This window comes from Phaenicophaeus curvirostris, chromosome 5 (assembly GCF_032191515.1).
Source record: "Phaenicophaeus curvirostris isolate KB17595 chromosome 5, BPBGC_Pcur_1.0, whole genome shotgun sequence".
In the NCBI taxonomy this organism is placed as follows: Eukaryota; Metazoa; Chordata; class Aves; order Cuculiformes; family Cuculidae; genus Phaenicophaeus; species Phaenicophaeus curvirostris.
In genome coordinates, this window is record NC_091396.1 from 54,245,247 (window position 1) to 54,268,340 (window position 23,094).

The 23,094-nt window shown below is 34.7% G+C and overlaps 1 protein-coding gene across 2 annotated transcripts in view; it reads left to right on the plus strand.

Moving 5' to 3' along the window:
- Nucleotides 1-23,094, plus strand: part of PAPOLA (poly(A) polymerase alpha) — a 47,791-nt gene that overhangs the window by 16,401 nt on the left and 8,296 nt on the right. For both annotated transcript variants that reach the window (XM_069858777.1, XM_069858776.1), the window contains exons 5-17: nucleotides 391-500; nucleotides 2,366-2,419; nucleotides 3,740-3,851; nucleotides 5,133-5,222; nucleotides 5,318-5,456; nucleotides 6,718-6,790; nucleotides 8,264-8,384; nucleotides 9,289-9,373; nucleotides 13,919-13,972; nucleotides 14,729-14,848; nucleotides 16,462-16,571; nucleotides 19,156-19,277; nucleotides 20,899-21,041. In XM_069858777.1, the coding sequence (XP_069714878.1) occupies nucleotides 391-500; nucleotides 2,366-2,419; nucleotides 3,740-3,851; nucleotides 5,133-5,222; nucleotides 5,318-5,456; nucleotides 6,718-6,790; nucleotides 8,264-8,384; nucleotides 9,289-9,373; nucleotides 13,919-13,972; nucleotides 14,729-14,848; nucleotides 16,462-16,571; nucleotides 19,156-19,277; nucleotides 20,899-21,041 (1,333 nt within the window). The remainder of the gene's footprint in view (nucleotides 1-390; nucleotides 501-2,365; nucleotides 2,420-3,739; nucleotides 3,852-5,132; nucleotides 5,223-5,317; nucleotides 5,457-6,717; nucleotides 6,791-8,263; nucleotides 8,385-9,288; nucleotides 9,374-13,918; nucleotides 13,973-14,728; nucleotides 14,849-16,461; nucleotides 16,572-19,155; nucleotides 19,278-20,898; nucleotides 21,042-23,094) is intronic.

Below are 23,094 nucleotides of genomic sequence, written 5' to 3' on the forward strand. Positions count from 1 at the left end.
TATGAAGTCATGTATTTGAGCTAATGTTGTATCTGTAAATGTTGCATTTAAGTAATAAAAATTCCTTGTCATGGTCTAGGAAACAGACAAAAAAGTTAGAAGTAATTAAAAAATACAGCAGTTTGTGTAGTGCTTATGGCTTCTCATGCTTTGTTTTTGAAAAATATTACAAATGTTCAACAACGGAAAGAAGAATTATGCATGTATTCATTATGCTTAATGGCTGTGAACTTGTAAAAATTATATTTATTTTTTTAACTCTTAGTATTTCCCCAGAAAAGCCAGGAAGATAAACTAAATTTTTCTGTTCGCTTTCAAAACATTTTCTGACTATTGTTGGCACTTCCTGTGTATCAAGTGTGAGTAACTTGTGCTAATAAACAATTTCAGGTGCTGATATTGATGCTCTGTGTGTTGCACCAAGACATGTTGAAAGAAGTGATTTTTTCACATCGTTTTATGAGAAACTAAAACAGCAGGAAGAAGTAAAAGATCTGAGGGTATGTGAACCGCTTGATACAGCTAGCTAAACTGATAGTGCTGAAAAGCTAATAGTGAAAGATAATGCATTAAATAAGTAAATAAGTAAGACTTGCAGTGGATTTTTAGTTAACCTGCAGCAAAGCCTGTCACCATTGTTGAAATTGAGATGGTTCCAAATTTTCTCTTCCCACTTAATAGTAACGCTCATTTAAAAATCTGTTTGACAGAATGATTTCCTAGCACGTGTTAGTATTGCAAATTTTCTACTTGCTTTCTAGCAGCAGGCAAGCATAAATGCAAATGTTAACCCTGCTTATTTTGTCTTTATATTAACCAACAGTGGTTGATATTAACTAAGCCTTCTGTATCGGCTATCAATTGTGTATTTGGAACTGGAAGTTTCGTTTTTAGTGTCTAATTATTGGAATCTTGCGTGAGAATTTTAGCATGTAAAGATGATTACTCTTCTAGCAGTGGAAGACACACTGGTATATAGTATTTTGTTTCTGTTATATGTAAACGATGAGCCTGCCTAGGTCAGCTTAATCTTCTCAGCATTGGCTCAGACTAAATATTCTATGCTGCGGTTCTTTTTTTGTTTAAGGTAGTTGCTGCCAAGTCTTAAGCTTTGTTTGGTTTAGTCCTGTTGCCATAAAATAAACGGAGCTATCTCTGCATCATTATTTTACTCTATGCATCCTATAATTGATAACTACCAGGATATTCCAAATGTCTGTTGGTATTAAGTACCATATATACTGAAACAACTGTTTTGAGTGCTTTATTATCTGAATGCTTTAGTAATCTTTAAATCCACATGCCATAATCATGAAGATTCTGATTTTCAGATTTCCAGTTAATTTTGCTGTAAACTAATTCAAGCTAATGTAGTTCATGATTTTGCATCAAAGTAGATCAGTGTAGGCTGTTTGGTCATTCAGTGTAGTTGTACAGTGGTGCAAATGACCTTTAGATCAGGGTGTCATAACACTTCAAAAATCTTTCCAGCTATGCTTAAGAAAGTTTGTACATCTCACTCTTTAGGGAACTGAGACTTTCATAATGATTGCTCTGAGAGACTTGTGAACTTCATATTTTGCTTGGCATGCATCCTGCTAACCTATGACGTTCAGGTTAAAGACATAGAATAGCGTTGTTTCGTCCTCTTGTTGAGAATTGGAACACTTAGAACTGTACTTAACTTCTGGCAGTTTCTGACGTTTCTTATTCAAGAGGTGTGCGTTGTTTTCTTTTACCAAAGCAGTGCTCTGCAGATCTGCAGTTCAAATGCTCAGTTCAGTAAGGTGGTATTCCTAGCTGATGGCAGAGTAGACATTAAGTTGTATTCGTCAGGGATATTGTTTGTCAAGGCACCTTGTTAATGACAACATTTAGAAAAGATGCTTGAGCTCTGGAGACTGATGACTTGTAACTGGTTTACTGAAGTCAAACTGCATGGTTACACAGTTGTTTCCTTGTCATTTTCCATAAAATACTGACTGCAGAAACAATAGAAATAAGAGGCCTCTTGAAGTACTAGTCCTCATAGGTTGGTCTTTAAATACTTAAGAGATATTGTGAGGAGTAAAAGATGCTTGGTCAGGTTCTTCGTATTGTGAGAAAGAGAATTGAACCTTGGGGTAACATCATCAGAGCTGATTGGTATGAGTTTGGGTTATAATTAACTTCTAGACAGATGTAGCATATAGTAGCAGATAGGTGCCTACTGCATAAATTCGCAGTGGTGGAGAAAGACATCACTGACAAAAATTGACTTGAAAATAGAATAGCATTTCATTGTGGTTGTTTAGACCTGCTAGCTGTTGCTTGTAGATGCTGTTCTATATATTGAAAATGAAATATAACTTTTTTTCCCACACAGGCCGTCGAAGAAGCTTTTGTCCCAGTTATTAAACTTTGTTTTGATGGAATAGAGGTAAAGACCATATTTTATTTTGGTTTTGTAGAATATGGTTAAAACAAAAGTTTTCAAAGTTGTTTTTTCTTTAAAACTCATGTAGTATTTATAAATGATTGCTATTAAGGTTATTCTCCTTAGTTCTTACCCAAGTTCTTGACAACAGTCCTTAGTTGTATAATTTGAAGTGGGGCTTTAGGACCAAACCAAGGCTTTATTGATGTACTTAGAGCTGAGTATAGCGTATCTTCTTGTTCTTTTTTAGGCACTAGTACTGATTAGTTTACTAACCTGTTGAGTACCGATATTGGCATTATTAAGACTTAAATATTTAATAGAAATAATATCCCTGAATAATGTGGCTTCAGTAATTTTTTGCCTGCTGCTGATTAGCTGTCCAGACCTTAAATTCAGAGATGTTCCAATACTGTATGCTATAGGAAGTTGTGTGATGTTTGATCATTTCTCAAAAATGTTCTGCTGAAGGCAAACTGGGCCTCTCCTTTGTCCTGACATCTTACTGTGTCTGTGAACACATAACCAAAACAATGGTTTTGGTGTTTGTAGTCCGTGTGATGGATCAGCTGTCTGGGAGTGATGAACTTGCTTAACTCGTTGTTTACTGTTTTGGGAGAAGTTGCTGAGATAAAACGTAACACTGCTTTCCAAAGATACTCTGTTAATCTTTCTGTTGTATGGTCCACCTGTCATCTTTTTCTTGGTGACATGACAAGCTGTTATTACACAAGGTTTATCAGACTTGCACCTGGATTATGTCAACCAGTAACTAGTGGGTATGAGAATGTACTGCACGATGTATTTTCCCCGAATGAGGGAGATGTGCGGAGAAAGGTGATACCATGCAGTAAGCTAGCTTTAGCTGTGTGATGATTGTTGTATAAATTTCAGTAATTTCTGCCAAAACAGTTTTATACAAATGCACTGTATCTTCTTGCTTAAAATAAACAAGAGCCTTCCTGAATTTTTTTTGGTTTTACTTGTAGAAAACTGATTCCCTATCCACCACCCCTATTAAAACCAACATATGACAGGCTGTTAATTTCTTGATTTGAAAAATACCTTTATTATTAATGAACTTTTAATCTTTTAGAGGTCCTAGACCTTCTAGATACCAGAATGGAACTTCAGTTTTGAACTTGTTTTACATTGAAAAGTAGTACTTTCGATTTAAGAAGCTTCTACTTGTACAGAGTATTGTTACGACTTAAATATCAAAAGTCCACTGAGTAATTTAGAAATTTCTTTTAAATGCATCACAGTTTAAAACACATAGAGGTTAAGTTTTCTAATAGCTTATCTCCCTTTACTTTTTTTAAGATTGATATTTTGTTTGCAAGATTAGCACTGCAAACTATTCCTGAGGACTTAGACCTACGAGACGATAGCCTACTCAAAAATTTAGACATTAGATGTATACGAAGTCTTAATGGTATGTATATACAGTTTTGCATGTAAATTCTCGTCTAATCTTTTAATGAATAACCTGGATTGTTAGATACAGTAGTTTAGTTGTGGACTCTCCTGAAAATATAGCAACTCCATGTCTGGAAATTAAATCATAGGCCATTTTATTTATCTTTTCTGGAAGAACGGTTGTTCCTTATTGGCCAGGCTTTTATATATATATAAATATATTTATTTAGGTAGTAAATGGTGTTGTGTAGAAATCGGTGGGACTTGCAAGACTTGCAAGACTTGTGTTTCTATAAATAGCAGGACATCTGTTTCTATAAATAAGTGCATGTGTTTTAATATGCATAAACATAGGCAAAATTGCTTCAGTGGTAAATTGGGGGTATCAAAATAATCTAAATTTGAGGCCAGGTCTTTAATACATTACCGGGTTTTATAACCCTTAACTTTTCTGTAATACTCCAACTTAAAAATTGTTATTTATTTATGGGATGGTAAGGGCTTCAGCTTGGCATGGAGGAGGAGTATGTGAAATATCACTGTCTTCTATTATGAGCAGAAAACTTAATTTTAGGTGGCCACAGCAACTTGCACTGTTCAGTGAAATTCACATTTATGCTGTCTCTAGAGTTTGTACGTGCTTCTTGTTTCTTTTGAAAGGAAACTCTTAGTCTTAAATAATACAGTTTTCTTCCAGTCAGCTCTCTGTGACTATTTCATAACTGTCAACAACTCCTTCCTATTTTTTTTTTTAAAAAAGATCAAGCAGTTAATATTATCATGTGTAATGTTTTTCTTAAACCTGAAAATATCCCATCACAGTTACTGCTGTGTCTAAAATCTATTCTTTTTAGCCTTTTCTCATAAATTCAAACGAAACTTTGACCTGTGACTTCCAGATTTTTTGTAGGATCATGAAGACTTAACAGACTTTTTTTTTTTTTAAAAATTAGTCTGTATGTTCTGTAATACATTGCATGTAACCCCATAACAGCAGAATTTAAAATTTGTTTTTATCTTAAACAGCTCATACAGTTCATTACAGAAAATCAGGTAGCAGTCCAAAACTATAACTGTGCATGAATTGTATGAATTGTCTTCTTGAGTGCCACTTTCAAGTGGGTAAAAGGAAGAAAAAAAAGTCAAAATTCAACTTTTTAATTCAAAACTGAAGTGGTCAAAATACAAAACGAGTTTCCAGCGTGCTAATGTAAAAAAATTGATAGCTTTGAAGGTAAGGGAGTCAGCAAAAAAACTTTGGAAACAGCAAGTGTAATGGATTATTTCTTTTTGACAGGTTGCCGGGTAACCGATGAAATTCTGCATCTAGTACCAAACATTGACAACTTCAGGTTAACACTGAGAGCTATCAAACTGTGGGCAAAACGTAAGTGCTTTTATTCCAAAATTTGTGACGTTTTAATTAATTCTGATGGGTACTGATAACTTTTTTTTTTTGTCTCTTTCCTTCTCAATCCACAGGCCACAACATCTATTCCAATATACTAGGTTTCCTTGGCGGTGTTTCCTGGGCTATGCTAGTAGCAAGAACTTGCCAGCTTTATCCAAATGCAATAGCATCAACTCTTGTACATAAATTTTTCTTGGTATTTTCTAAATGGTATGTTTTTTTAAAAAAAAATTCAGATTACACTAAAATAAAATTGTTTGTAGACACTAAATTTTAGTCCTGTTTTTATGGTATCGTTTTCAGCTGTTACCATATTAAGATGGTAGTTAAAAGCATTGGTCTTGCTGCCAGAAAGTTGTTAGCTTTAGGTTTTCAGTAAGTCATCCAGTGTGTCTTGTTCTTGAAGTTTACAAAAGAAAACCACCAAATTTTTAATTAAAATTTTCTTAAATATTTGTGGTGACTCAGCATTACTCTTCAGACAAAATACTTCATCCAAAATAAAAGCAGAAAACCCCGATTTTGAAGTCTTTTTGACATTCGTATACTGGGATAATGGGGAAAGGCAGTATGTCAGTATCTGCTTTAGGCACAGAGCTTAAATGTAGTTCAGGAGAACTAATGGCAAAAGTGTTGGTTTTCATCTTGTCAGTGTGGACAGGTGCTTTGGAATTGGTTTCATACTCCTGAGCTAGTTACCTCAGAAAGATGGATTGAGTAAGTTGATGGGAGTCATGGGCACATTCCAAGTAAATTTAGAATGAATGGGACAAAAGTATACTTTGCAGATTACAAATTAATACTCTTTTTTTTTTTTTTTTTTTTTTTTGAAAGAACATATCTGGATACTTACGCTTTTCATGAGACAGATTTTAAGAATCATTTTATAAGTCATTGCTTTCTTTCAAGTGCAGCGTCTTCCTTCTTAACATGAACGTCATAGAATCGTAGAATTATTTGAGTTGGAGGAGACCTTAGAGTTCGTCTGGTTCCAACCTGGCCTGGAACACGTTCAGGGAAGGGGCATCCACAGTTTTACTGTCTTAAATCTACAGGCTTTATAGTCTCTTTTGAGGTATATGTATATAATATATATTAATATGTAACACTGTAATCGTGCTTGCTGTTTCTTCTGTAGTTTACCCATGAAACAGCTAGCTTGAATACCTTTGATAGGTATATTTTTAAAAAGAATTCAGAGGAGTTTTAGTTACTTAAACCAGTGATGGCATAGCTCCAAGACTATAGAGAAGTTGTTTTATGATGCCCTGGAGAAGCTAATTATAGCTCTACTGTAGTTCAGCAATACAGTTTTTTTTTAAACAACCCCTGTAAGACCAGCTTAGTCTTGAGGAAATGATGCTCTATCTTGACAGCAGAGGTAAGAAGGATCGCATTCAAAAGTGTTGTTTGTTGAACATTAACGGTTGTATCCAACAGTCTTATTCAGTGCTACAATCTTTTTGAACAGGGAATGGCCAAATCCAGTGCTATTGAAACAGCCAGAAGAATGCAATCTTAATTTGCCTGTATGGGACCCAAGGGTTAGTGTATTATTTTTTCCCCTATAAATCACACTGTACAATAAATTCAATTGCTTAAAGAATCCTCCATGAATTTCATTTTGGGTTTATCAAACTTAATATTTCGGTATTATGTCTTCTTTGTAAGTAACCTCTAGTTCTCCTGGGTGTAGGACAAAGTTAGCTTAGTTTTGCAAACTGACTGCTTGAAGCACACTTGCTGAAAAATATGCTTTTTATTCACAGCTTTTTCATTAAGTGATCTTAATAAATATTTAGTGTAATTGGATACATGCCTTAAAGCAATGCATTTTTGAAAAACTGCTTATCTTAAAACCGTTTGCTTCTGATGTAAAACCTGTTACTTCTGCAAGTATATTGAATTCACTTCAGTGCAACAGTCACAGCTGGATAGGTTTGGTTCCATACAATTTTAGTGATGTGTCTTTTCATCTTGGACCAAAGATTGTAATTCTAAGTCTTAAGTTGTTTTATGTGTTATTTATAATACTTGATCTCTATCTTTGTAGCATTTATATTAAAGACATTGCGCATTAATGTCCTCCAGGCAGTCAATAAAACAGATAGCAGCAGATGTGCAGCTCACATTCTAGGGTTTCAGTAGAACGTAGCATGAATGTGTTCACTGCTGTTTTCTCAACTTTCGAATAGTTCAAAAAAACCACATAGTTTTCAACTAACCTTTTTGGTGAATAGTGTAAGCACTAGAGCTTGACTTTTATGTCCTTTTGTAGCATTTCAAATCTTTTTTTTTTTTCGTTTTTTTTTCTGGTTGACAAAAGTCCACGTTTATATAAAGTGAGACAGTTGAAAGTGTTCTTGAGTCTTACTGTTGTTCCTGGGATAGGGGGCTTGAGGTCAGCATGTAATGGGAACTGTCTATGTTTTAGTACCTTAACAAAGTGAGGTAAGTTAATGACAGGGTTTTATCTTTAATTTACCATCTACAAGATTGCTAACCTCACGCTGTTTTAAATGTATTTTCTGTGTGTCTGTTTTGTCCTTTTTTTGTTTCCCTGTGTGCTGTTAATAAAGGATTCATTAATGCAAGTGATGCTTCTATCACGTTGCCTAGAGTCACTTTTTTTAAGCTGGCTCTTTATTATCAGTAGTGTTACAAAAATAAAGTATAAAGATTTTTTGCCAAGTCTGAAAACAGTCATTCTTCTGAAGGTGTGCTCATAAGATATCCTTGTTTTGATCACAGTCTAATTTCTATAAAAGACAGAAATTGTTCTGTTGTTGTTTCTGGTCTTAGAAATGCCCGCAACTTGATTGTGCTGACAGGTTACACCCTTTGTGAGAGCATTATCCTTGTTTTTCTAAACTTTCTCTGAACTACTGGTAAATTTACTTGGTCTGCAAACTAAGGTCTTTTAGGACTTAAGACTCAGTTGTAGTAAAGGGAAAAATCCAAATTTGTTAACTCATGTGTATGCTTGAAGAAAACTGATTGGCTGTTGTTATGTATAGGTAAACCCCAGTGATAGGTACCATCTTATGCCTATAATTACACCAGCATACCCACAGCAGAACTCAACCTACAATGTGTCAGTTTCCACACGGATGGTCATGGTTGAGGAATTTAAGCAAGGTAAGTATTATCTTAACACTCTCTGTATAAATGTATTCAGTTGGATTTAAAGTAGCTCTGTTGTGGGTGTGCTTTGGGAGGGGGGAGGATTTTAAATAGCTTCTTGATATGAGAGTCTCTGCTGAGGGAGGTAGAACTTGGTCTATATGTAGCTTTAAGTTCCAAATTCAATGGAGATATCTGCAGATCTGGTCTTCGCTCTTAGAAACTGAGACTAATTAATTAGAAAGCCTTGTGCTCTGAAAATGAGCCTTAGTGGTACAATATCCTTTTCTGATGTTTATTTTACTACATTTAAATTGTGTCCTGCCACATTAGTTTAGTAATCCCACCTAGTGGCTGTTTATAGGCCTAACATAAGACTGTATACTTGTTCAGAGATGAGTCCTTTTGATTTTTTGGATAAGTATAGTAGTTAAGAAAACATGTTGTCGAAGCAAGGAGTACACATGATGCAGAGAGCCACTTCCAGTATTGCTCTTGGGCAGAGCAGTAGTTGTCTCACTTTCTTTGCCTTGTACAGTGCCTTGCACGAGAGATGATTCAAGTACTTTAAGGGAAAAAAAATCACTCATCGTCTTTGGACTGAGTAGTTACTGTGGCATATACAAAAGTTTAAATTTAGCTGCATTACACTGCAAAGCGAAAATACATGAAATGATGAGGCTGATCAATCATCGTTCATTTCTAAACGTATTTTACTGATGTTCTTTTTAATAATGTGATATATCTAACTGATGATCACTTAAATTATGACTGGAATGTAGAGCTTGTTGATAAATTCCTTTGAATTTGAAGGGGGGAAAGAATTCATAGTAACCTTTGTGAATTTAAGAAGCTGTTTTTACTCTGAGTACTAAGACGTATGTTAAAACAAAAGTTTAAATGTTTTTTTATAATTTAGGTCTTGCTATCACAGATGAAATTTTGCTGAGTAAGGCAGAGTGGTCCAAACTTTTTGAAGCTCCAAACTTCTTTCAAAAGTACAAGTATGTATTTTATAGCATGGCAGAATATTTTAAGTTTTATTGGTTAAAATATCTAATGATGCTCTGTAGCGTAGGTTCTTAAATATACATGCATTAGGCTTCCAAAGTGTTCTGTTAAAGGTTTTCTGTACAGAGAGGGGGTGAGTGCAGTTATCCTTTCTCTTAGAAAATGAACAATTTCTTTAGATACTGTTTCTTTAGCATGTACTTCAGAAACCTTTTAGTCTCTGACCAGACATTTAGAATGTCACCGCTTACCTATACAATCAGTGTGTTACCAATAAAATTGAAGATGTATCAGCTAGTTTGACTAACAAAAATGATCTTTAGTGGGGTTAGTAAGCATTCTAAAAATGGGTCTTGCCTCCCAGGAAACAAGATGTTAAAAGCACTAATTGTGAAGGTCAATATTTAATATTAATACGTACTTGAAACTCTGTTTTCATATGTCAAGATAGTCAACAGTTCACTCTGATAATAAAAGATGTTTTTGCAATTGTGTTGACTAACTGCCAGATGTACTAGTTAATACTAGATATTTTTTTTTTCAGTAAAGCTTAAGGCTTTTGGCATTTTATTAATAGTCTCTCACCTAGTTTCTCTGATTTTGTCATGTCTCTAAGGGAAATACTGAACTTCATACCTCACATTTTTAGGGTTTCTAGTAATATGCTTGTGGGCAGAAGCTTGTTAAATGTGTATGGACTTGCTGAAGGTTGTGTTTTTATAATAAATGGATTATTAAAATATGGACTACATCTTTGCCCTCAGTTGAAATTGGAGACCCATTTTTCTTAAGTCAAGTTCAAATATATTTTACGCTTGTTCCTGTGTTGGGTGGTTGGTTATGTACTAATCTAAACAAGACTGAACTATGCAGTTCCCCCATTAAAAGAGACTGATGACCTTCATAATGTGTCTGTGTTTTGTTTCTACACCTTTTGCATGATAAAAGTTATAAAACATTTGGATGGCTTTTGTGTTGTATCTTGGAGATATAGTTTGAAAACACCTAAGAGCACTGTACAAGTATATTATTTTTTGAAGTAATAAGTGGGCTGCAGACCAATCATTTTCTGCTCTAGAGATAGATTGCTAATAAGTTCCCCAGTGCATTTTCTTTGTTTCTTTCGAAACTGGGGAAAAATAGGAATTACCAAATGTCGTTTGAAATAATCTACATTTTTAATACAGTTTGTGTACTAGCTTTAGCCATTTTAATCTGTTTTAGCAAGAAAAGCTTTTCTTGCCAACATGAAATATCCAGGTTTTGTATATTTTTTTGCAAAATGTCTTTTGCTTTATTTTTTTTTTTAACTGTGGTATGGTATTATGGAGCCTGCTTAAATTTAAATTACCCAAAGTTTTCTGTTCTACCTTAGTAGTTTAATTTAAAATTTTGGTTAGTACTTTTCATTAAATAAAATCATTGCAGTCATCAGTATGCAATATATGTCTCTCTCAGTCAAATCTCCGTTGAAAAACTAGATATTTTGGATCCCCCTCCATGCTTTCATCCTGTTCAAATTGTAGGTGCCCTGACTTATTCTTGCTGAAATTCAGAGTAGTTTATAGTCTTCTGCCAGAGAAGGAGCTGATCCTTGCTCTGAGGTGTACTTTTCAAAACATTTCTTTTCTTCCCTGGAAGTATAACTTCAGTAATCTGTATCACTCTCAGTGGCAGTTAGTTGCTGAACACCTGTGTTCATTCTAAACACTACAGACTTACTAGCCCTGCTTAAAATAGGGCTACTTTTTGACTAAGCATTCTTTTTTTACTTCGAATGAATGAATATATGCTAACCACTCTTCTAATTTGTTAGAATAAACCAATTTTGGGGATGTGTGACTAAAGAAGTCTAGAGACTACTGCACACCTGCATAACAGGAGCAGATTAGGAATTGGAAAACTGGGGAAATATGGTTTTATTTTTTTAATGCTGGCAGTTTTATGGATTTAAGGAGTTACAGTGTGTTACCTGTCCTTCGTGTAGCCTGAAATTTTTCAGATGGTGAGAAACAGCAACGAAGAATGTACGCTATACACTTGCTGGATATGGTGTTTTACAGGGAAATGGCAAGACCGATTTAAAATGGATATAACATGAGTATGAAGTATTACAAGCTTGAAACCAAGAAAGAAATACAGTGATGAGAGAAATAATTTGTATTTAACGAGCGCTAGCATATTGTTTCTCTGTTGTAAGGAAGATGTGCTTAATAAGTAGAACATAAACATAACTTTTATGAAGGTAATTTCAACACTTGACTTGGTAGGACTTTTGAATAAAGCACTGGATAATTTAAACTGTAAATCCTGGACAGATTAATAAAGAAAATTTGAAATGAACATGTTCAGGTGTTCTCAGTTTTTTAAAATCTACTATAACACTTGATACTTTGTGGTTTTTTTTTCGTAGGCAAAGATGTTAATGGTATAAGACAATTTGATAATATCTACATTAGGGTTTTGTTTTTTTTATGAAAACATAATGCAGATAGGGATACAATGGGCAAGAAACAGCTCCAATGTGTAAAAAGACCAACCAAAGAAAAAAAGACATACCCCATATAGTTCAAAACAATACACTGCATCTAAAAATCACCAACGAAATGTAGAACTTCAGAATTGTTTCTTTATAATGAAGTAATGTGTACTTCTGAATTAGGCATATTCTTTGTGATAAAATTAAAAATGAAGAACTGATAACAAATCTTATCTGTGTAAAATTTAGCAGTGAGACCTGGAGATTTTAAAACCTAAAATGTCGTAATTTTTAACAACTTGCGTTATTTAGGTTTTGCTGAGAATGGCAGTAGTAGATTTCTAATTATTAATTCCCCCTTTGCACCGTTTTAACAGTTGGAAGGGGGAAGAAATTGCTTCTTTTTTCCGTTCTTTTACGCTAGCAGTACCTGAGCAAAAATAGCCAGTCATATGGATTTTGATAAATAAGGCTTAGGGTTTTTTTTTGTAGGTGCTCACCAGCTAATTGAGGCTTAAGCATAACTAAATTTTTCTAAAGTTGTTCTTGAGAAGTTTGGTTCAAAGATCTGCTTTTAAAAAAGTAACTAGAGAATTAGTTCCTCAAAATACCTGCAGATGTGTGTATCTTTCAGTTCCTATGCAGGTAAAAAACAACGAAAAGCTTAGTTTTCTTTCATACCAAGTAAAACATTCTGCAAGTGTGCGTAGTCTGTGTGATGTAGGATGATAGTTGCATAGCTAGTACTCCTTAGAAGAAATTGATACTAGATACAAATAAAAATCTGTTACACTTCCTCCTCTCCAAAGTACTAATTCATCTATTTCGGGGACATAAATGAGTCGTGGTATGCTATAAGTAGGTAAAATCAGGGTTTCAATAAGGTAATGTGAAGAGCTCCATACACTTTTGTTTCAAGCAGTTAATGCTGTCAAAATGCAAAAAAATAAATTGATAAAATGCTGTGTTCAGAAAGGGGAAAGAAGTTTATCCAAATCCAGTCCTCTATTTCATTGATATTTTCTGACTGAATTCAAAACAACATTTAGTAGTTTGTTTTTTTTTTTTCTCTTGCCACCCAAAGATAAGTACAGATCTATTGATTTTGATTTACCATTCCAATTAGAAGGCCTGTAACATCAGAGGACTTCCTTTGATGTCATAGTTCTTCACCATTCTTGACCTTGTGTTCCTTTCCATGAGGTATACGTACAAGGGTCTAGCTAAATATACTCTTATCTAGGGTAATGCCAGATTAGATGACTTAGGTGGGAGGTCTTATTTTAACATTCTAACCTTCTGAAAAAACTGACTGTATGCATGTAAGATTTCCTCACCTCTCTCATTACGAACTCAGGTTAAAAGTAGTTATCTCCCATTCCAGTGTCCTTGGCTACTTTGCTTAAAGTATTGCTTTTTATACTGTTTGGAATTTACTTACAGTGGGTATACACTGATTATCCTGGAATATAACTGAGGGCTTAAGAATTATCATCGGAGGAAACATTCCTTCTGAAGTTTCAGATAAATGTCTAGATAAATTCTAACATGCGTATATAAATTTTTTTTTAAACCACACCTAATTAGTGTAATTTTTTACTTTGAACGAATGAATATATGTTAAGCATTCTTCTAACTATTAAAAAGTAATGTCATGACTAAGACTACTGATGTATAGATGATTGTGTACAACTGTTTTTACTTGCAGGGAATCTCTACTAGTCAGTTAAATCCTGATCTCAGATCTCATTAAGTATTTCTGTATGTGTTTTTTTTTTTTTTTTCAACCAGTTATTTGTTCGTAGCCTTTTATTAAGGTTAAAGGTATTCAAGTGTAATTGTAAGCATTCCTAAAATCTGGAATGTCTGGAGAAGTTCATTATTCACATACTTGGGGGATATAGCCCCTTTGTGTACTTATGTATGTACCAAATAAAATTAAATACTGTTAAGTTTATAATGCGTAGTTTGCTATGTAGAACAGAGTTTTTACTATTAAGGTTTGAATGCCTAGTTTTAGAAGTATAAATAGAATAGCGTATTGTCTTTGTCTTCAAAGGCATTATATTGTACTTCTAGCAAGTGCACCGACAGAAAAGCAGCGACTAGAATGGTGAGTACCACATTTGCTGTTAAAAACACCAGACAACAAAAACCTGTCAGCCTTGGATGCAAGGGAATATCTAGTGTACCTTTTAGTGAAACAAAATGGTGCTTCAGTGTTTCAAAATTAAATGGATGAAGATGGTATGCTTCTGAAAATCAGTAAAAATGAAGAACCAGGCAATGAAGGCCATTGCTTGAATTTTGCTTCCTTACAGCATTGTTGGGTTCACTTCACAAATCTTGTTTTTTTTAAGCCGTATGCACTTTTTTAGTAAGCAATATGAAGTGTGTTTTCAATCTCTAGAAATTCTCAAAGAGTAAATGTCTCTTTCCCTTGTTTCTGCTCTCTTTTTTTTTTTTTTAAAGAAGTTTCAAGATTGTCAGGTATTGGGCATTTCTTTATCTTTAAACTCTATCTGCATCCAAAAGGCTATTGGAGAAATATGTAGGAGTCCTTTACTGCCTGCCTTTTAGTGATGTGTGGTGTCTTGATATTTAATTCCGTTTGCGAAATCAGGCCATAATGAGAGCTTCAAGGCATTCTTAAGCTACCCTTGCATTAGTTTTTGTAACACTTTCACTTGGTTTATTGATCTGAATGAGTCTGTCGTTATAATGCACTGGTTCATTCATAGTCTCAAACTAGTGTGAGGAGAATGTTGAGGGACATGATCCTGATACGTGAAGTTAGATGCTTCATATTAATGATTATTGTGATTATTTGATATTAATGAGAACTTGCTAATAAATGGCATTTATGCAGGGTGGGCTTGGTGGAATCAAAAATCCGTATTCTAGTTGGAAACTTGGAGAAGAATGAATTCATTACATTGGCTCATGTGAATCCACAGTCATTCCCAGCACCTAAGGAGAATCCTGATAAGTAAGCAAAACTCTTTTTTTGTGTACTGGTGAAGAACTAACTTAGCTAAAATACCAATTCATTAACAAATAAACTACCATTATTATAGACTCTTAAATGGATTAATTTTTGACTCTTAAATGGGTTAATTTTTAATGATAGTGTCTAAAACCAAGCAGTTTTAAGGTCTTCTCAGGTACTGTTGTAAAATCAGATATTCTTTATTGTGTATAAAAATGTATGTAAGCCAGAAAATAACTTTAAAGAAAGAATATATTTTTGTTAATTGCTATATTAATTGCATAATTTCTTGTCAATAATACATGTTAGCTACTGGTACTTAGCTGCTGTTGTTTGAGCATCTAGCATCAGTTGGTAAGACAGTTGTAATTATGAGGCAGCACTAAGGATTGGGTAGGCACAGCAGAGCTGAAATCTTAGTTAACTAAGAACATTTAATATTATTAAATATAGCAGTTGATACGCATATGATTTGAACTGGGTAATGGCTGTTAGACTGATGTTAAAATTCCTTGGGATGTGGAAACAGTGGAGAGAACACCAACCACTTCAAATTTTTCAGCCCCTTTCCCCACCAACTATCATTACAGGTGTGGGGACTAAAAACTCCTTTTAAGAAATTTTATTTCTAAGTAGGTTCTTCACATTAACCTGTGAAGAATCGTATTCTTCTGTGAAGTGTGAGAACGTGGAAGAAATTTGTCTTCACTGGGAGTATGTGCAATCTTTGTTTTCCTCCACACAGTATTTTCCAGACATCAGGTGTTTCAAGTGACAGTGTGGTGCTACATTTCTTTTTTTCAAGTTGTATACATAAATTACATGCCTGTTGCAAGTGAATTTGGACAAAGCGTGCAGTACCTATTCAGCACCATTGTAGTGCGTAAATAAAGCTACAACTGCCTGCATAGTCACAGGCTCCAATTAGCTCTTATTTCAGAGGATTTGATGTGGGCAACACTTTCAGAGAAGGTAATTTTCCCAATGTAAGCAATGTACTTTCACCCTGATCTAATAATTGATTCAAAAAGTGTTCTTCTGAAATAGTCTTACAGAGAAAAGACATTAAATGTCTTCACCTGCTGTAGAAGTGTGACATGTCTTATGTATACTGTGTGAATGACAGCTGTCAAAGGGAGGCTGTTCTTATGTGAAAATTGCACTTTGTGGTCAGTTAAAGCTTAGAAGTTCGAGTATTGAAGGCAAATTCAGGTGGCACAGTGGAAGTTGTTTAGTCAGGGAATAGATTCTAACTGTTACCAGGGTCAGGTGCTGAAAATCTGTCATAAAATCTTATTTCCTTTACAGTTTTGATGGGTGCTTGTAACTCCTAAAGATAAGAGGTCTATACAGAAGCAAAATAGAATGAAATAATCCACTGATGAATTTAGTTCGTTATGTTTGTTGGAGATAAATGTGTCAGTGTTTAATGACTTTGTATTGCAAATGAAATGTAAATGTCATCGAGTCAGCTTTGGTTTTATGCCTTTCTATGGCTAACTTATCATTGCTAGTGGACTTAAAATATACAACTGTTGCCTATTGCAGCAGATAAGTGAATAGGTTATTGAGTTCTTCTGTCAGTATTGTGACTTTTATATAATTTTTTCCAGGGAAGAATACCGTACGATGTGGGTGATCGGGTTGGTGTTTAAGAAAACTGAAAATTCTGAAAATCTAAGTGTTGATCTTACCTACGACATTCAGTCTTTTACAGACACAGGTGGGGTTTTTTTGCTTTCTAGATGTTCTGGTATTAATAAACTTGTTGCAGTTATTGCCTTTGTTCATAATGTTGTCTGTTGCAGTAGTAGAATTGTATTTAGACATAGAGTGCAGAAATTAAGCTAAGGAGTTAAGGTGTTCGTTAAATACACTTTTAATAAATTTTAATTCTTCTAGATACTTCAGACTAATAATTTTCAGTTTTCATGAAAATAAAAATATGCGCATGGATCTTTCAGATCTCACTAAAAATGGTACATTATATTGTGATGTTATTAAACAGACAAATTGATTATCATATGGAAACTACCTAGCCTAACCTTGTTTTGACTATGTATGTATAGTTTAAGTATTTTTATTACTTTGGAAACTGAATTTATCAGTGGATTAGAGCCAAGTACCTAGTAGACTATAGAGCAAAATATGTTTTTATTCTGTTGCATTTCATACTATCTAGTTGGTTCAGTAACTTTTACTTTCACATCCAGCACTCTGTGTAAGAAACCTTTTGACTTTTTCCGATGTTTAAGTTTTGATTCATGAAATAGTTTAGAACGTGCATATGAAATTTTTAAGCAAAGAATTGGTAGCAGCTATCCAGAGTCTAAGGCTAAGAAAGGAGCAGTATCTTTGACAGACTTAGCTCTGAATTACAGTTTTTTTTTAAAAAAATGAAGGCTGTTAAGGCTCGAGTATTACATGTTTACAGGGGTAGAGGAAAAGGTTCAAGAGCTACTACCAAATGCAACTCTGGTCTCTGAATTTCTAAGACTCAGTAAGACTGGAAGTTAGGAAATTGTACACCCCTTCCCTGCTGCCCTACTGTGGATATGTTGGTGGATATAATATAAACGTGTATATATATCTTTTTAAGTAAATCGTGCCCCAAATTGTAAGTTCTTTATTGTCACGTATAGCTCGTGGCAGAGGACCTGTGTGTGTATATCTGCCTTTTTCAGTGAAAGGGATTTTTATTTGCTTAACACAAGTGGAATATTCCTTTTGATTATAAGTGATGAAGGAGGAACTATAGATATCCTCCTAAATTTTCAGAACTTAGAAAAGGTGTAGTATCTTGGCGTCTGCACTGAAGGAGTGAAGGAGTCTATGAATTATGTTTCTCAAGTCTTTCATGGTTCGTAAACAGATAGTCCAATAGTGTACATGTCAGATTTTTGGTACGAAAGTATTATAACTTGCACTTAAGATCTTTTACTTACTTGCACTGCATTCAAAATCTGAAATTTGTCTAAATACACGCAATTTTAAATTAAACAGCATTTCATCAATTTGTAAATACACTACTAAAATTAAAGAATACTTTTTGTGTGGTTTGGGTTTCTTTGTTATCTCAAATTCACGTGCATTTGTCTTTTTTTTTTTTTTTTATCCTTCCTGAAACCTTTTGTTTGCCCTGTCTTTTTGAATAGGGCCTATGATTATATCAAAACTACTGAAGAGTTTTTAAGAATGAGAATAGATAATAGCTTGCTTTTGAGTTAGAGCAGGTGGAGTAAGAGTGTTAAGAAGAGTAGCTGGGTCTTCCTTGTATTGAAACTTTATAAGACCAAATGTCAGGAATATGGAATGCTTTAACCTTGTCTGGCTTTCCTGAGCATGCCTCTACCTTAATTGTAACTTGTGTGATCTTTACACAGGGGTTTTATGAGCTTATTCAATACCAAGAAGTAGTGTAGTAGGCTCTTTAATAGGCAGCACTTCACATTTCTGTCTCTTAATAGCCTTTTAATTACGTGCTCATACCCTATTCAATGACATTCCTTTATGTTTTTAGAATAGACAGTGTATGAGGGAGATAGCCCTTATGTTTTTGTATTTAAAATCTACAGCAGAACTTTTTTTCTGTTCATAGGTCTGCTACAGCTTTGTTTAACTTTCTATAGAAAGTCAGTGTGGAAGAAAGATTTTTTTTTTTTAAAATTGTTTTTATTTTTTTTACCTGGCTTTACCTGAACCCAAGATATTGGGTCACAGTGTGTGTAGTTCCTTTATTAGCACTAAACATGTTGATGCTCCAGAAGTAAATTTTCAGACTTAGATGAGAGATATAAATTACTTCTGTTTAAAAATGTAGCAGTATTTAAGTTGCCAAAATAATTTTTAATGTATTAGGTGGCACACAGGCATTCAGTTCCTGAATTAGAACCCATTTGTAGTAGGAGCTGCATAAATAAAAGCTGAATCAACTCTGAAGAGTATATTTTAAAGTAAAGACTGCAATTCTTATGAGGAAACTTAGTTCTATCTTTAGGCCCTTTGAGATTAAATGAATTCACTTCAGAGCTGTTACTGTTAAAACTTGTTAACAACATAGTTTAGAGTACTGCATGCTTGGAAGATATTTTTCCTGGAAAAACAGGTCACACATTTCAGAAATAAAGTTTTGGTGTTTGTAATATCAGTGCTGGCATGCTAGGCAGGTAGTTGACTTTTTTTCCTCCAGAACAAGGAGCACTATGCTGGATAACAAATGTGCTGAAACGAAAATAATTTTTGCCTGGGCAAGTAAGTGGACTTTGGAAAATGCTTCAATATGTCTTAATGTTATTCTAATTGTGTAGTTTACCGGCAAGCAATAAACAGTAAGATGTTTGAGATGGATATGAAGATTGCTGCAAGGCATGTGAAACGTAAGCAACTTCACCAGCTGCTACCTAATCACGTGCTTCAGAAAAAGAAGAAGGTAAACTTGACTAATATTTGAGAGCAATAAAAATGCCATTGAGAAATGATTCCTCAACTTTTTAGTTTTTCTAATCAAAGAACTAAAATTGCATTTTGAAAGCTTAATTTTACCTGTTTAAGCAATGAGATCTCATTTAACTGTAGCAGTATTACTAGATGCCATAAATATAATACTAGATTTCCCAGAACATCAACAACAGGGATAGTATGTTCAGGTCTGGCTGAAATACCATACTTTGTTGGCCTTCCTAAACTAAAAAGATTGAAAAATAGTGCAATAATAATGTTTTAAAGCTGTCTTGATATTTTAAAATGCAGGTGACTTAAAGGGAACATCTGTAACAATACCAGTTGAACAATAAGTCAGGCAATTCCTTCTGTCTTTATCTTTTTCCTCTGAGGTTGTTACTACTTTAGATTTTCCTTTTAAGTTCTAAACGTGAAATTGCAAGTCATCAAGTAGAAGTGTAGAATGTTGAATTTGTTGTTGCCTGTAGACTGTAGTCTGTTGCTGTAACTGAAGTTGAATGCTTTGAGGATAATTTGAAGGAAAGTGGTTTTGAGTCTTCAGCTTGGCAGCTCTTGGTATTGAATACCCTTTTAATTAAAAGTATAAGATTTAAATAACAGCTTTGATATCAGAAAATTCCTCATTGCTTAGCCACTATTATTTTCTCCCTCAATATCTAGTTTACCTGTGTGGTCATAATTTTTAATTAAGCTATTGAGTTGTATGTGATTTACTATCAGTGGAGGCAGGAGGAAGGGAGTGGAATATTGAATTTAACCATTTAGTCTGTATTTCAAAGCCCTGGCTTCTTAGTGTTAGCTTAATCTGAGAGCAATACAGGTTTGATTGGTTTTGTGAATAACTGAGGCACCCTGTAACATACTGTTTTATGTGTATGTGAATAATGTGCATTGTTACTGCAGCTATTTTAAATTGACTGCTTTTCTAAAGAATGGAAAATCTTGTATTGACCACAAGTGTAAATCTGATGGTAATACATTTCTGAGGATAGTGCAAATATTAAGTAATGCATGTGTTCTAAGTCGTACTACATCGTAGGAGGGCTTTTCTTCTCCATTGACTGTCTAAGTTCAAATCAGTCACATTCTTCGTGTTAATTGTGATTTTGGTGTACATCAGTATTACTTCGATGTTAACGAAAGCAGTATCTATAAACCCACAAAAATAAACGAAAAAATAAAACTGAAAATACGACCACTAAAGAAAATAACAGTATCAGTAGTTCAGACAAATCTGCACCTGACTTGTGAACCTGAAAATGTAGATACTTGTAGTGCCAAGATAGTGGATTATTTATACATGAAGAGATCTGAAAATTGTCCATTTGTTTTCCTTTTTTAAATGCTTCTACTTTCAGGGTTATTTTTCTAAAAATGTACTTATATTTAATTTAAACCTTAATTTTTTTAAGGCATGTATACATGCTTAGTGCTCAGTGGAAGCTCATCATTAAATCACCTCACTTCATTTTTCATCACTGATTTAACACCTAACATATTGCATAATTGAAATATTACATCATTTGAATCTTTGACTTTTAAGCCCTTACTAAGACTAATATAATTTTCTTTTTTCTTGTGAATTGCAGCATTCGACAGAAGGTATCAGGTTGACAACTCTGAATGATAGCAGTCTAGACTTGTCTATGGACAGTGATAACAGCACGTCTGTGCCTTCCCCTACTAGTGCTATGAAGACGAGTCCATTGAACAGTTCTGGAAGTTCTCAGGGGTAAGAAAGACTTTCAGTCTTGCAGCTGCTTTCCGTTCCTCAGTTACTTATGCTAAAAGTATAGCAAATACTGCATGTGTGAAATACTACAGTTATCAAGGTGTGAATGTTCCGAATTGGAACATACAAATATTCTTATTTCCAATTTGAGCTCTAGAGCAGGGCTTAATTTGGTGTATAGGGAGCATGGTGTGGGACTTCAGATGAGGGTTTATAACACTGGGTAAAGATGCTTAAAAGAAAAAGTTGATATAAATATTTGGGAGCATTGCAGTAGGGGGCTGTGAAAGGTAGTGAACAGGCACTGTGGTTTAACCCCTATTGCTGGCTAAGCACCACACAGCTTCTCGTTCATTCTCCTGGTGGGACTGGGGAGAGAATTAGAGACGTAAAAGTGAGAAAACTCGTGAGTTGAGATGAAGACAGTTTGATAGGTAAATTAAAAGCTGCGCACACAAGCAAAGCAAGAATTAATTCACTACTTCCCATTGGCAGGTAGGTGTTCAGCCAGGGCTTCAGCTTACATAATGGCTACTTGGGAAGAGAGATGCTGTAACTCCAAATGTCTCCCACTTCCTTCTTCTTCCCCAGCTTTATATGCTGCTAATGACATGATATGGTGTGGAATATTCCTTTGATCAGTGGGGGTCAGTTGTTTCAGTTGTGTCCCCTCCCAGCTTCTTGTGCTCCCAGCCTACTTGCTGGTGGGGCAGTGTGAGAAGCAGAAAAGGCCTTGACTCTGTGTGAGCACTACTCAGCAGTGACTAAAACATCCCTGTGCTATCAACACTGTTTCCAGCACAACTGCAGAGCATAGCCCCATACTAGCTACTATCAAGAAAATTAACTCTATGCCAGTCAAAGCCAGCACAGCAAGAAATTGATACATGAGCATGAGGAAGCTGTATGTGAGATTTAGATCAAAATGTGAGATGGTAGAGAAGTTAAGATTTCTGTCTGGGACATAAGTAGTGCTACTACTACTACCGATGATAGTATGCAGTTAAGCTTGTATTTTTGAAGTGTACATAATTATGTTTATCTTAATCCTGACTTCCTGTATTAAGTCTTCCTATTTAAACTTCAGTTTGCCCAAGTAAATTGTATTCTACTTTGTTCTTTCAAGCATCTCATATTTGTCTATTTGATACACAGCGAAGTTAACATTAGTCTCCAAAAATTGTGTGGTGCTAGATTTATGTTATAGGATGTTGTGTAGGATAAAATAATTTAGTGAACTTAACTCATTCTTTTTGACAAGTGCTCTTTTCCTAAGTCTTTCTTAGTAAATAGTTTTTAATAGTTGATGCACTGACTGTGCTGTTTAAAACAAGTCTGTGGTATCTAGGATGTCCCACTTGAAGTGTTAGAATTGCCCTCTGTTATTTATAGGCTTATACTGCTTTCTTATTTTTTGAAAATGAACAATTTTTTTTCATGGGAAATGACCCTTAAAGATCATGCAGTTCCAAGCCGCCTGCCATGGGCAGGGACACCCTCCTCTAGGTCAGATTGCTCAAAGCTCCATCTAGGCTCACCTTGAATACCTCCAGGGATGGGGCACCCATGACTTCTCTGGGCAGCCTATTCCAATGCCTCATCACCCTCACGGTAGATTTCTTTCTAATATCTAATCTAAATCTCCCCTCTTTCAGCTTAAAATAGTTACCCCTTGTCCTGTTACTGCATTCCCTAATGAAAAGCCCATCCTCAGCTTTCCTGTGGGCTCCCTTTAATACTGGAAGGCTGCTATAAGGTCTTCCTGAAGCCTTCTCTTCTCTAGGCCTTTGCTTGGTAAGTTGAGGTGGAAATGATAGTTATAATGGTGTGTCTGGTTTGAAACCAGACTTCCTGTTCTCATCCTTTTTACAGTGTTTTAGTGTCCAATGTACTAGTTTTGTTCAGTTTTTTAGGAAAATAGTTATGTTTTTCCCTGCATTTTTTTGGCCAGACATTGCCTTAATTTTTGACACGCGGTTTCTTACTGGTCTAAAAATATGTCTTTGAAGTGATTCAGGCTAAATATTTGAAATAGCTTCCATTGCTCAAGTTT